This window comes from Staurois parvus, unplaced genomic scaffold, assembly GCF_062004578.1.
Source record: "Staurois parvus isolate SC_StPar_1 unplaced genomic scaffold, SC_StPar_1.0 ptg000116l, whole genome shotgun sequence".
Lineage (NCBI taxonomy): Eukaryota > Metazoa > Chordata > Amphibia > Anura > Ranidae > Staurois > Staurois parvus.
In genome coordinates, this window is record NW_028317912.1 from 1,813,986 (window position 1) to 1,829,728 (window position 15,743).

The window sequence follows — 15,743 nt, forward strand, 5'->3', positions numbered from 1 at the left end:
TAGGTTTTGAATTAATCACACTATATGCCAGAACAAATTGGTTGAGCTTAGGGCAAAAGTATTGTAATAAGTGCTTGCTTTACAATATACAAAGGCTCCTAGCAATCAACCCCTTGTATTCTATATGCTGACTGGTCTGTGGCATGATGTCCATTTGAGTAGCTTTCTGTCTTACTACTGGTCCTTGAAGTCACGCGAGACACAATATGACTTCTGTGACATCTCTACCCAATGATCAAAGAAGGACTGTACAGAGATAGTGCTATGTTACAATGACAGTTATAAGTAGCAGGAATACTGCAGTCACATAATACGAGCTTCATTTGGGCACCACTCATTTCATTTTAATATATACACTACTTACAAAATTAAAACTCCAAATTTATATACCTTTCCATAAAGCGTGAAGGCACAGTTGCAGGACACTTTGAAAGGCAAAGTCAGAAAAATATGAAAACAACAAAAATATCATTTAAGGCAGACTACAGCAAAGAGAGCAGAACAGATGTAAGACATGAAATGCCCTATAAGTGCCTTAGTGTTTGTGTACACAGGAACATTCTCTGCATCGTTGTTTGTGAAAAGCTGAGCCGGTGAACAGATGGATCATTGAACCCCACAGGCACAATGTCAGGGTGGGAAGATGAACAGAGTGAATGCTCAAGAAGCCCTACATACAAAACTAAGAATATGAGGTGTATATAAAACGTTTGGTGTATGATTCAATATCTCAATGGCAACAGGCCAGGTTTGCATGCATGCATATGGCTATCCAGAGACACACTGAGAATCACCACCTAGCGTGGAGTACTTTTGACCATCAGGGTAAACCCCCTGTGAGCAGTCGACTGTAGTCAGTGTGAGAGGTAGGGTCACAGTGCAATGGAGCAACGAGTGAACATTAAGTTCTTCTACAAATTGGGGAAAACATCAACGGAAATGTTGGTGCAAGTGTACAGAAGGAAGCCGTGAGCAGAAAATGTGTTTACGACTGGACTGAACGCTTTCCCAATGGGACGGAAACGTTGGGTTGGCCGTCGACAAGCAGAACCCCAGACATGATCAAGCAAGTGCAACAAATGCTGGAACAAGATCGGCAACTGACTCTACAAATGATGGTGGAGGAATTGGGCATTAGCAGGGATACAACACCGTTCGCGAGGATTTGGGTAAGCAGAAGATCTGTTCCCGGTTTGTGCTGTACAAGCTGACAGATGAACAGAAAGTAAAAACGGATGGAACCTCTGGAGATTTAATTGCCACGTGTGACTAGGATCCATCCTTTCTGCAAACCATCGTCACAGGGGATGAGACCTGGTGCTACCAGTTCGATCCAGAATCCAAGCAGCAATCGATGGAATGGAATCGCCTGCAAAAGTCCAAGGTCAAGACAATTTTGATTGCCATCTTCGACAATGATGGCATCATCCATAAGGAATTTGTTCCTGCGGGTCAAACCATGAACGCTGCACATTCTACGGGGAAGTTTTGAAACGGTTGCTACGGCGCATCAGCCATGTTCAACCAGAGTTGCACAGGACTGGACAGTGGATGTTGCTGCACGATAATGCGCCTGTGCACTGTGTGATCCGCGTGTGCCAATTCTTGGCTCAATGCGGCATACCTGTTCTTGATCATCCATCAGACTCCGTTGATCTGACGCCTGTGGACTTCTGTTTCTCCGCCTGAAGAGCGTCATGAAAGGCGCATATTTTAGGGATGTGGTGGCAATCCAAAAACGTGTGACAGCGGTTCTGCGATTGATTCCTAAAGAAGCCTTTGCTGACAGTTTTCAGAAGTTTTATGAACATTGCCAAAAATGTGTTGTGAAGGATTGCGATTATTTTGAAGGCCAACAAAGGTAATTTGTATCTTCTGTTTTGTTGGTTTTCTGATACCATTCATCAAACTTTTTAGACACACCTCAAATTGTTCATTGCTCACTCTGACTGTTCACCTTTAGGTTGATGTCACCTTGATGTTGATGACAACTCGCCAACACCTGGATCGCTAAAAGACTGCTTATCAGTCTAATGAATCACTCTTCTGCTGGCCAGACTAGTGAGGGAGATTTTGCAGTGTTTGGGCCCAGCAAAGGAAGTAGATTGCAGAGGTAAATGGAAGGCTCAACTATGTGAAGCCAGCCAGAGATTAGTCGAAAACCATACGGAAATGCTTGTTGGTTGTGTAATCGTTAGTTTTTCACATCATTAGTGTAACAGCAACGGTACACGATTTTTGTGCTGCAATCAAAAGTGCCTGATCCAACATGCTGGGTTTTTTTTTATATTTTTTTTTATTTACAAAAACGAAACAAATGATGGCACAATCGTATGACAAAACATTTTCAATTGACAGAACGCTTGGTTTTTGACTCATCTATGGCTCTGCTGCTGGTGATATGTCATCAGTGTGACATCAGTGTAAATGCAGAGAAGGTTTACGGTGCGTTTTCAAGGCCTACTCCATACACAGATAGAGCTGGCCTGGCTAAAGTGCCTGTGTACAATATCACCCACAAGAGGCAAAGTAATTACCTAGTTATTCAATGAGATCACCAATTTAAGGCTAGCTGAGCATTATGGGAAATTATAACTGCCCAGGAAGAGCAAGTCACTCTTCTACCTACAAAGACTGGACATCTGACTATTCAGCCAAAAAAGAGCCTTATCTGTTGTAAGTTAGTATTAACAGGTATTCATCTCTTTCTGTAGCAATTGGTCATACAATTCAGCTCTCCCTATATCCATACCCTCCTCTCCCTTTACATGTATCTACACAAAGTTTAGGCATATCACTTAATACCCCATGACGTAAATTGACATATTGGCACTTTCTAACCTGTATGAATTTGATAGCAATAGCAATGCTTTAGCAGTTACTAAATTATCAGCTATACACAGACCTAAACCCAGTTCATGTACAAGAACAAGAAAAAATATACAAAAACTGCATAAATCCACAGGTATTCCGCACGCTCCAAGTCACTGACTTGGATCACTAAAAACTGGATCTACAGCACTTGCATTGCATTTAGTGGGCATTTACATGTGCTATTTGTACACCTATTGTGTTAAGCTGGACACAAAGCTGGAGCTAAAATATTTTGGTTTTCTTTACTCACTGCAGCACACTTGCCCTTATTATAGTGCGTTGCAGCGCCTCAACAAAGTGGATTAGCTTGCACTGGGCTATTGGAAACAGTGGGTTTAAGCTTGCCATTGCATTGGGCAATGCAGCCCAACACATGTGGTGTAAATGTATCTACAGCTGGTATGTGGTTGGTTTACATAGTAAATAAAAGATCACATCAAGATATTGTCCTACAAATAGACACAGTACAAACATTATATATTAAGTGTATCAAACAAAAGTCTGAATTTTATATTATTACATCTTGCTTTATAGGTTTATATTTTTGCAGTTTGGTTTAAATAAAATATATTGTATATATTTTTATAGCGAAACATATTAAAGTAGATTTTTGGCATTTATTAATGTCATGGATAGCAGGGGAAGGGGTTAAACGAGTATTTAATGTTGTCTGTATTTTTCTCCCCCCATTGCAGCGATTTCCCCTCACTTCCCTGTATGGTGCAACCTGGGCAGTCTCTGTTAGGTTTTTATTGCTGTCCATGACCCACTGCTGAGATTTCTCTTCCCTTCCTGTCTCAATTATCAGTGGCACAGGTAATTAGTTATAGGCAATATACAAATTGCATATATGTTACAGTTTTTGTTTTCCCCCATAATTTTTTCATTACTTGTTGATCCTACCAGGAGACCTAAATTTTCCCCTCACAGTAAGAGGATGACACCACTGTTTGTGCTGCAGTAAATTCACAACTGCACTGTCATCCTTTAGACAGGGTAATCTTAGATAAACGTAGTATTTTATAGGCCACAAGTAAGAGAAAAATTAAAGCCTAACTCCGGCTAACACTCTTTTAAGCAATAGGTTTCTTTCTTTAGATTATGACCACAAATAAAATATGACCATTGTAAGCAACCCTTTCAATACAATATGTGCCCCAACCCCATACATGTTACCCCTGCTGGACAGCTTGGCATCCATGTAAAGAAAAAATATAAATAAAGTCATGTAAAATTAGAAAAAAGGAATTAATATTCAGAATACAATATTTTTTCTATAGCAAGCATTTAAAGCAGTATTAAACCTTAAAATATATTAAATTGCAAATTACCAATTCTTAGAGGTGTGCTGCACTAGTTTTCTTTTTTTAGACTTTTTTGCATTTATTTTCACATGGTGATTCTGCCAGTAAGTCTGTTATTTTTCAATGTCCTTTAACAGACCAAGCTTTCCAGACAAAGTAGCAGTTAGAGAATTGAGACAAACTATTTCTGCTTACAATGGTCAGCTTTTATTCATTAATTTAAAACTTTTATTCCAAAAGACAAACAAAATTGTTGCTGTAACTGTTTATAAAGTGTTAGCTGGAGTTTGGTTTCAATTTGTTAATATATCTAAATATCCTAGTACATCTAATACTCCCAGTCTCCCAAATTGACAGCTTTGCTGTCCAAAAGTTTCTCCATTGCTCCTTCATCCAGAATGCAGACAGCCTAAAACAAGAGGAGTGTTACTTGTGAGATCACCAGGCGAAATAAAGGGGAAAAAGCCTAAAAAATAAAACAAATGCAGCAACCACATCCAATGATTGGTAAACTGCAATGTATTACATTTTGTGTTTAATTCCACTTTAAATCTCTCCATTGTGGACACAGCAACAAAACCTGGCAGTAGTTTTAACCCCCTCCACTAAACAATTCTGGTAGACTTCTACTTTAATATGATCTATTATTAATTTTATGAAAGGGAATATGTTCTGAAGCATAATAGCAGTGTGAAAAGCCTAAGCCTAAGGCGGTAAACCTGAACCTACTCAGATTCACTGTGGGTGACGTCACAGACCCAAAACTAGTATAAATCCCAAGTCAACTCAGTGAAAGACAAATTTCACCCAAGGCATTTCATACAGATATTCGGCTTCCTAAAAGTGCAACTACAATTCCCATAATGCTTTGCTAGTCTTTCTTAGTTTCCAAGTAAATGAAGAGTTCCATAGGATTTGTGCTATATACATGTATACAGAAGGTAGACAATACTATGAATTATACACATAAGAGCAATAAAACTTTTAAACAATAAAAATAAATATGTGTGTTATTTTCTCCCTTATAAATGTCTCTTATTTTAGCCAACAAAGTTATTCCATTTACTCCCACTTTGGTTCTGTCTACAGCTAAACTCTATTCTGGCAATAGTTAAAAATCATCCTTGGCAGTATTTAATGAGTGAATAAAACCCCTAAGATGAAATGAAACACCTGATTGATTCTTCTACAGCTGTGGCACAGTTATTAAGACATATTGCACATCATGGCTTTTTGTTCATTGGACAGCAATCGTGTGCACACACAATGCGGGAAATACAAGCAGAACAATTCCAGAGTATCTTACAAAACAAAGCAAATCTTTTCACAAAAGAAAAAAAAAACCCATAAAAAATATATTTCTATATTTTCCCCTGTATGTCTGTCTGTGGCCAGGGTCCAACCCTTAAATACAGCTCGGTCTGATTGTCCAGTCGGAGATATGGAGATTGTCCTCATGCGGTAAGATCAGAAATGACCAGTTTATCCATCTTATTGGTGATCTCAGGAGCAGAGATTATGTCCTCTCCCTCATAGTCATCTTCAAAAGACCTGGTGACACAAGCACAACCATGTCAAAGTCAGAAATGTTTTTCTTTTTTACTTTTGTTAATATGAATACCAGCATGAATCTGCTATTCTAGAGTTTCAGATAGCCATTTTATTACTATGCTGTAAATACAAACCAGACTAGGAGAACATAAGGTTACACACAGCAGAATGAGACACATTCCTCCCACCTTCTCTTCTAGAAGACAAATGGCAGCTGCATAGATCTTCAGTCTACAGGTACAGCACTTCCTTTCAGGACGCATGACTTGGTCTGTACAAGTTGCATCACTGAAGCATTCTTTGCAGGGGCAAAGTGACTATGGAAAGGGCATCTACCTTAGTACTAACCTTACCTGCACTCCCTGGGAGCTTCTTGCTCTTCCATAGTCGGTAACACCATCTGTCTTTGGAAACGGAATCCACTGACTCCTAAAAGCCCCTTACCTGTGCTATCTGGAAAATCCTTGCTCTCCCGCAATTTCTGACACTTCTGAGTATGGGGGAGCATGCAACCTGTACCACTGTGTCAGTGCCTTGACCTAGCTGCTAAAAATGCAGCATGCAGGACTTTTGGTCCACCTTCAGGAAATGCACCAAAAATGTCTATGGGAAAACTAGGCTAACCCACACATAAACCCAGGTACTCTGTGCTGTACCTGCACTGCGGCCAAACTGCAGTGCATTAATGTGAAAGAGCCCCAATGTTTTCCTCCACATTGTAGGGCTTTGCTGCATCTTAGTTATTAGATCACAGAAGAACTTTTGTAACTAGATGTAACATGTATCACTGTAAGAAAATGTTATACTACAACAATGAATAATCTCTGTAGAAAGATGTTTAGCCCCGTTTACATCTGATGATTTGGGATTGTGGGTGGAATCACATATCCAAATCACACTGCAATGGTGGCAAAACACGCCTTGTATGTTTGGGTGCCATTCATAATTAAAGTGCGGTGCTGTTTTGCCACAATTGTCGCATATCAACCCGCATTGCACAAAGCTTGTCACCCAAAAAGGAGCAGGAGCTTCTTTCAGTCGACAAGCTTTGTGAAATGCGGTCTACTGCGATTGCTGTGCGCCAATCGCTGTAAAAGAGCACCACTTTTGAGGTGCCATTAAAAATTGCAGAGATTCCACCCACAAATCCCAAATGTGAATGGGGCCTTATAGCAACCACAAAGTATCCATTCACATTAGTGTGGTGCATTCATGCACAGGAGATAACAAACTTTTTTTTTTGCATGTTTAAGGCCGGTCAAGCATGAATAGAGCCCTCAATGCATAAAAGAAAACACCTTCAACATTTCTCCCAAAGCAGCACATTACAACACATCTGTGTGCTAGAATACAACTGTTTTTTAACATATATACCCAAGGCATGTGTTGTAACAGGACCGTATGCATATTCCTGCATACTGTATTTATTGTACATACTTATACATTATGTGTGCTTGTTTAATGGTTTTGTTTGAGTCAGTATTAATTCCTTTTTTTTTATTGCTGCAACAAGGGTGATGACAAACTCCCTATACAAAGATACAGACAATGGTTGACAGGATCATCTAATGGAGACCACTAGGAGTCTAAATAGTCTCCTCAATCCTCTTCTGTAGCACCACACTCCCCATGAATCCAGAACACAACACTGCAATTACAAGTTCATACACAGCTGAAAGAGGATTGGTGAACATGAGATTGATGGTGGCCAATGCAAGTCGAGAGATGAGACCAGGAACGGGGGTGGGGAGGACTCTGTACATATGTTGGGGAAGGGGGATACCAGAGAGAACATGCTTTATAATTAAACCCCTTTGATTATGTAGTATTATAAATCACTAACCACTAACAGAATATGTTTAAAACCTAAAAAAGAAAAAAAAGAAAAATCAGAAGAAATTATGCTATTATTTCTTTTATTTAATATAAATAAGATTATTACTATTTAATTGTTAAACACCACCTGTATTTGTTTCAAGGATATTATTTTGGATCATAAACACACTTAAAGGACCTGAAGATAGAATTGGTCTTCTAGGTTCTTTTGTGTTTCAGTCAGGGCAGAGGTTTTTTTTTCTCTGAATAATTATGAAATTCACCCCACATATAAATATACTGAAACCACTGCCTTCCAAAGCAGGTACATAAATGAAGTATGAATCTTTAAGAGAAATTATATAAATGCCAATCCAATAGCATTCCTATGAGTGCTATCTATAGCCAAGAAGTATCTGGAGTATTCCTAATGTCATAGCAAAATAATAGATACTCCTACGTTTCCCACATAGGGCAATGATTTGGGGGGGGGGGGATTACAGTATACACTCATCAGCCACAACCTTATGACCACCCAGTTCAAATTGAGTAGGTTCCCCTATCTCTGCCAAAACAGCCTGGTCGCCACTAGACCTCTGAAGGTATGCTGTGGTATCTGGCACCAAGCCATCAATACAGGCCCTTTAAGTCCTGTAAGTTGTGAGGTGGGGCCTCCATGGATCACATTTGTTTTTCCAGCACATCCCATAGATGTTCAATTGGATACAGATCTGTAGAATTTGGAGGTCAAGTCAACACCTTGAATTTATTGTTGTACTCTTCAAACCATTCTTGAACCATTTTTGCAGTGTGGCTGGGTATATTCCCCTGTTGACAAAAGGCCACTGCCATCAGAGAATACCATTTCGACAAAGAGGTATCCTTGGTCAGCAACAATGTCTAGGTAGGTGGTATGTGTCACAGTAACATCCACATGAAAGGCAGGACCAAGATTTCCAGAAGAACATTGCCTAAAGCATCACATTGCCTCCACCGGATTGCCTTCTTGCCATAGTGCATCCTGATACCATCTCTTCCCCAGGTAAGTGACATACCTGGCCATCCACATGATGTAAAAGAAAATGTGATTTATCAGACCAAGCTACCTTCTTCCATTGCTTTGTGGGCCAGTTCTGATGCTCATGTGCCTATTGCTGGAGCTTTTGGCTTTGGACTTGGGTCAGCATGAACACTGTGATCGATCTACAGGTATGCAGCTCCATATACAACCAACTGAAATGTCGATTTTTTTTTCTGCTTTTAACAGAACTTTAGCAACAACATGTTTATTTTCTGCCTAATATATCCCACCGACTTTCAGATGCCATTTTAACGAGATAATCAAGGTTATTCACCTAACCTGTCAGTGGTGATACAATTATGGCTGATCATGCATACATAATATCAGTCTATAGGAATGAATTACACAAACTACATACAAGGTCAGTGAAGCAAAAGCTACACAGTTGCCCACAGCAAACAATTTCTGTTTTCAAACACTGCATGAAATCTACTTGTGATCTGAAAACAGCTCAAGCTTTCATCTACAGGTCCCTGTGTATATGAAGGGGAAAAGCTTGCAAGTACATTATATTATACTCATTATAATACACAAACTGTATAGTATGACAGGACTAAAGTACATAGCATCATGGCTACATGTATACACATAACAGCAGATACGGACTGTAATGTGCACAATACAATTAGGTGGAGCTCATAATCTGTAAAATCTGTGGAAAAGAATAAGATGCTTGTGTAGAATCACAGTGAAACCTTTTAGACAGGGGCGCTGACTACTTACCCTTCTTGTAAGTGTTCAGTAGCAGTTTCCTCAGCAACTAATATTTCATATTCTTCTGCTGCATATCTGTCCCAATCTGATGGCTCTGGTGTTTCATTGTCTACATCCTGTAAAGAAGGAGCTTTATTAAACAGCGATAGAGTACAGAAGAATGTCAACGCTTTGTTACTAATGAGTGAGAGTGAAGCCGGCCTTACGATGAAAATTCTGTCGGTTCAGCAGGTTCAATCCATGTATGGGCAGTAAGGTTGTACAGAAGTCAATCTATCAGAATACAATTGCTCAGTGGGGAGGATTCATCGAGTGTATGGATGGGGGAATCAAGTCAGTTTTTTCCATTCAACCTTCTGGTTGAACGGAAAACAAAATTTGACTCCTCTATGGTCAGCCTCACTATCTGCAATAAAGGATTCTTACCTGCCTTTTCACAATCTCTCTGACAGTACATTGAGCTGTGAATGCTTAGCTCAGAGTACATCATCTTGACACAGCCAGTCAATTTGGCCAAAGATCCTGAAAAAAAACTGGACAAACATGTCGGCGCCAGGCAATGGAAGTTGCATTGCTGGAGGAGAGGTAAGTACAGTTTTTCTTTTTCTGTCTAAACATCAAGGGAATCCCCCCCAATCAGTGTTTACAGCCTACAATCCAATCACTGCAGATTTTGCTCATTAGGAAATATACAAATTTATCTATGGTACCTTTTGCACTGCAAAGGGATCTCGCTGCTCATGGTCCAGGTATTTCTCAAGATTAAAGCATGTGTCAAAAAATATATGACTCATTCGACATCGCTTCAGATCTCTCAGTGTTATTCGACCTGGATAAGGGAAACAATTAAATTAACCATATGTATACATTTTCACAGCACTAATGCTTTTTCAGCATAGTTTTACAGAGAACATTGAACCAGTCACCTCAACCCTCGTCTCTGAACTAATCTAATGTCATACAAAAATGAAAGACACAAATTAGGGCTAATATGGGTGGAATCCAGTTACCCTACCAGTATGTTCTTAGACTAAAGGAGGAAACTAGAAAGAAAACAAATCTTTTCTATCCATTATCTCTTTCTTGATCCTTCAAAAATATGTCCATGGGCATGTATAACATTATCATGTAATGTAATATGGCCTCCTATGAATGTATAATGGGATCCATTAGAGCTGCTGAAACTGGGCAGGACAGTGGCTAAATGGTTAGCGCTTTCGCCTGGCAATACTCGGGTCGTTAGTTAGAATTCCAACCACGGCACCACCTGCTTGGAGTTCGCATGTTCTCTGCCTGTGTGGGTTTCCTCCCACACTCCAAAGACATGCTGGTAGGTTAATTGGATCCTGTCTAAATTGGCCCTAGTATGTGTATGTATGAATGTGAGTTAGGGACCTTAGATTGTTCGCCCCTTGAGGGTTAGGGACTGATGAGAATGTACAATATATATGTAAAGCGCTGCGTAAAATTGACTGTGCTATATAAGTACCTGAAATAAACACCTCTCAGATCATGAGTCCAAAACTGTGACCAACACAGCCTAAACTGAGAAAGATTACTCTTACAACCCCAGTTCCAAAAGAGTTGGGATACTGTGTAAAATCTACATAAAATAGAAAGCAATTATTTGGAAATCTCAAACTCTTATTCTATTCATAAAAGAAAATAGAAAACATATCAAATATTTAAACTGAGAAAATGTACAGTTTTTCTCAGAAAAATATAAGGTAATTTTGAAATTAATGGCAGCAACATGTCTCAGGGGACATGGGACAGGACAACAAAAAGTTGGCAAAGTAAGTGGTACAAACAAGGAAGACCTAGAACAACATTTGCAAATAATTAGGTTAATTAGCAACAGGTCAGTAACATAGAAATTGGGTGCAGCACTAATCATAAATAAATATATGTACAAAAGTGCTTAATGCAGATTGGAAAATGATGGCTCATTCAAATTAAACCATATAAAGTGCTGATGGTGCAAAATAAAGTGACACAAGTGTTAAAACATATGCAAATACACTGAATAAAGTGCACAATGAGAACCACATATAGTGGTTAAAGTGGTAAGTGAAAGTCCAATGTATTGAACGTGAGGATCAAGGGGGATCTCAAAATAGGTATTCCAATTCCTTAATCCAGAGTGGTAGATGGTGTGACCGATATTAGGTAAATTGCGCACTCACCAGATGCGCCATTTAATCATGCATTTGAGCTATAACTGTCTCACCAGGTCAGCCAGATCATCCACTATGGTAATAGCCAGGTTCCTGTTCCCCTCAGGGTCCTCCAATTAGTACCAGCAACGTCAGGTTTCCTCTAAGATAGGTTCTGTGAATGGTGAGACTCACAGAGAGCCCAAAAAAGGATGCCACGTAGCGCGATACTGTATTATCAGAGGATATTTATTCCCAAATCAGGGTGCAACAACAGAAAAAAACAGACTGACCATGTGTGTCCAAGGTGGCCACCAGCAGCGGCGTGACGTCAAGGCGCTGTAGCTCCTCCCTGATGCATTTCGTGCTCTAGCACATAGTCATAGGGGGTATGCATATGTTTTAACACTTGTGTCACTTTATTTTGCAACATCAGCACTTTATATGGTTTAATTTGAAGAGTCATATGTACAAAAGTGCTTAATGCAGTTTGGAAAATGATATTTATGATTAGCGCTGCACCCAATTTCTAGTTTATCTATAGGAGGTTTATGGTTACCTTTGGTGTTTCAGCGGCTTTGTGTTTTTGCAGCGCTCGCTTAGTCCACCTTTTTCATAGGTCAGTAACATGATTGACTGCCTAAGATGCTCGCTTTATAGCCAGAGCGTCTCAGAAGTAAAGATGGGCAGAGCTTTTCTGTGAAAAGCTGCATCTAAAAATTGTCAAACAATTTTAGAATAATGTTTCTCAATGTAAAATTGAAAAGACTTTAAATATATCATCTACAGTGGATATCATCATCAAACGATTCTGAGAATCTGGAGAAATCTCTGTGTGCAAGGGACAAGGCCGAAACGCAATATTGAATGCCCACGATCTTCGGGCCCTCAGACGGCACTGCATTAAAAACAGGCATGATTCTATGACTGCATAGGCTCAGGAATACTTCCAAAAATCACTGTCTGTGAACACAGTTCCCGTGTCATTCAAAAATGCAGGTTAAACCTCTTATCAGGCAAAAAAGAAAAAGAAGGTATTTGAACAAGATCTAGAAACTTTGCCATCTTCCCTAGGCCAAAGCTCATTTAAAATGCTCTGTTGCTAAGTGGAAAACTGTTCTGTAATCAGAAGAAAAAAAAACTGACATTCTTTCTGGCAACTATGGGCGCCGCATCCTCCAGACTAAACAGGAGATGGACCTTCTGGCTTGTTATCAGCGCTCAGTTCAAACGCCTGCATCTTTGATGGTTCAGGGTGAATTAGTGCGCATGGAATGGGCAGCTTGCGCATCTGGAAAGGAACCATCATTGCTGAAAGATATATGCAGCATTTACTCCCAACCAGATGATGTCTTTTTCAGGAAAGACCCTGCATATCTATTTAAGACAATACTAAACTGCATACTGCATCTATGCCAACAGCATGGCTTTGTACTAGAAGAGTCCGAGTGCTTAACTGGCCTGCCTGCAGTTGAGACCTTTCACCAATTTAAAGTATTTGGCGCATCTTGAAATTAAAAATATGACAAAGACGACCCAAGACATGATTCTGTGATGGACATCACTGCTTGGGCTCAGAAATACTTCCAAAAATCGCTGTCTGTGAGCACAGTTTGCTGTGCCATCCAAAAATGCAAAGAAGCAGCCATATCTGAACAAGATCCAGAAATACTGTATTCTTCCCTAGGCCTAAGCTTATTTAAAATGTTCTGCTGAAAAGTGGGAAACTGTTCTGTAGTCAGATGAATAGAAATATTACATTCTTTTTGGCAACCATGAGCGCCACATCCTCCAGGCATATCAATGCTGAAAGATATATCCTGGTTTTAGAGCCCATCCAGATGACATCTTTTTCAAGGAAGCCCTAGCATATTTCAGTAGCACATATTGCATCTATGACAATAGCATAGCTTCGTTATAGAAGAGTCTGAGTTGTGTATCTTTAAATGAAAAATACGACCCAGGACTGCTGAGCAGGCAAAATCCTATATAAGGCAGGAATGGGACAACATTTTTCACCCAAAACTCCAGCAAATGGTCTCTTCAGTTCCCAGACATTTACAAAGTGTTACAAGAAGAGAAAATGCTACACGGTGGTAAACATGGCCTTGTCCCAACTTTTTTGAGTGTTGTTGCTGCCATCAATTTTTTTTTCTTAAAATATTAGATTTTCTCAATTGATAGTAATTTTATTTTCTATTGTGAGTAAAAGATGGGTTTATGAGATTTGCAAATCATTGCATTCTGTTTTTACGTAGAGTTTACACAGTGTCTCAACTTTTTTGAATTGGGGTTATGCAATATGGAAGGCTTTCCATGAGCATTACTGAAGAATACTGTAAGCTGCAAGGGCCATCAGAGGTGCCATAAATTGGAGGAAGGCAGTTTTCTGGTCTTGCTCCTATGTAGCAAACTGGCTGAACAAGAGTGACCAAGATAGACTTCAAAGGTTTCCTGCTTTTAATTATCAGAGCAGGTAGTATTCAGTCAAGCTTTAATGAGACAAGTGAACATGTCAAGAGCTTTTTTCTTCATAGCACAAGTGGGAAAATACTGCTGTCTCAGACTAATGTAGACAACAACTCCAAACGTAAAGCCACTATGAGCTTAAAGCTGATGTGAAAATCTTTGAGGCTCTGGGGCTTATATTATACCATGTTTGATGTTGTGGTTCTCTGATAGGTAATCAGTGCAAACTGTGAAACCTCAGATAAAGTCTAAGGTCTATTAAAATGATATTCTAAGTGAGAGGGAAATCCCACACCACAGGCTTCTACTGGTAATTAGAGGCTTTAGTTACAGAGTCAGCTACTAATCAGTGGTCTGTTGGTAACTTGATTCCTTCCTACAAACAGCAAAAATCCTCAGATCCTACTGGGGGTTTCCAAAGCAATTTCATCTTCTCACTTTACGCCATTTGTTTTTCAAAGGTCACTTCAATAATCCTCATGTCACTAATGAACATTTACAATAACACACTAAGTAGCCTACACACTATTAATAGTGGCTACAAGTTCTCATAATAGGACTGTATCATACCTTCTTCTTCAGGTTTCACCAGGTCCAGGAGCTGACACAACAAGTCCTGGAAGGGTAGTGGCTCGATGCCCATGGTCTCCATCTTTTCACACTGCTCTTCATAAAAATACTCCAGCTCATACATTGATAACACTCCATCTCCATCCAGGTCCATGCAGCGGAACCAGTACTCAATGCTACAAGTGAGAAGATAAAGCACTGTTAATAAAATATTCCCATGGGAACTCCTGGGCCAGAAATAAACCATGTACAAGCACCGAGAAACTAATAAAAAGGAGCAAGAGAATACAGACTGACCAAAAACAGCATTGCTAATCTGTTTATATCTGTTAATAGTATATATGGAATGAGAGACCTAAAGAAACAAAAAGGCCTAGGACTAACATACAGTCATATACAGCATTCAAAAGACAAAAGTGCAACACTGTATGAACTTGCCAAAACGGCATAAAGGAAACAGTTAAAGACCTCTCCCACCATCTTTAAATGAGAAATACACTTTGTTTCTGATTTGTAAAAGAAATGGTGAATACTTTCTGCTGTTTTAAGAAGAAAATTCTATATGTCTCTGGAGATCTGTTATAGGAGAATATGGAGCATCCTTTATGATGACTGGAGGAATAGAAAGGTGTTGCTCATAACATCCAAATTTGAGGTAATATGTTTGTGGGGCTGCCACTCAAAAGTGATATTTTAGTCATTGGTGGAGATTTGTGAGCTGTATTATTTACTGCTTTTTCACATTACCTGAGGACTCTAATAGAGAAATCTCCCCACTTTATTTTTGTGGCTGTTCCCACAGTCTTTGGAGTTTAGGGTGTTCCCTACCACCTTGAATGTGAGCCCCCACTCCTGTTGTATTCTATGCAATACAAAATTCAAATAGTACAGTGTGCCTCTTGTAATGGCCACAGCAGGTTTGCAAACCTAGAGCAAAAGCTCACCCCCAGTGTCCCCAGGAGATCAAAGATAGTATTAGACAGTTTACTCTCCTGCATCAACTAAACCCATATTGAAAAAAGTGTGTGTGTGTAGTGGCTCTTTAATGTGTTATAATTGGTTGTGATAGATAACAACCCCAATTTTTCTTTCCTCCACTTATATAGTGGGTAAAAAGTATTGAACAAGTCATCATTTTTCTCACTAAGTATATTTCTAAACGTGCTATTGACATGCAATTTTTACCACGTCAGTAACAATCCATGAAAT

At 39.4% G+C, this 15,743-nt stretch overlaps 1 protein-coding gene across 1 annotated transcript in view; it reads right to left on the reverse strand.

Moving 5' to 3' along the window:
- Nucleotides 1-322: 322 nt before the first annotated feature.
- Nucleotides 323-15,743, reverse strand: part of PPP2R3A (protein phosphatase 2 regulatory subunit B''alpha) — a 315,656-nt gene continuing 300,235 nt past the window's right edge. Inside the window, exons 13-16 of the mRNA XM_089671953.1 lie at nt 14,535-14,710; nt 10,050-10,168; nt 9,349-9,455; nt 323-5,729 (exon numbers count right to left, since the gene is read on the reverse strand). Coding sequence (XP_089528079.1) covers nt 5,633-5,729; nt 9,349-9,455; nt 10,050-10,168; nt 14,535-14,710 — 499 coding nt within the window. The 3' untranslated portion in view covers nt 323-5,632. The remainder of the gene's footprint in view (nt 5,730-9,348; nt 9,456-10,049; nt 10,169-14,534; nt 14,711-15,743) is intronic.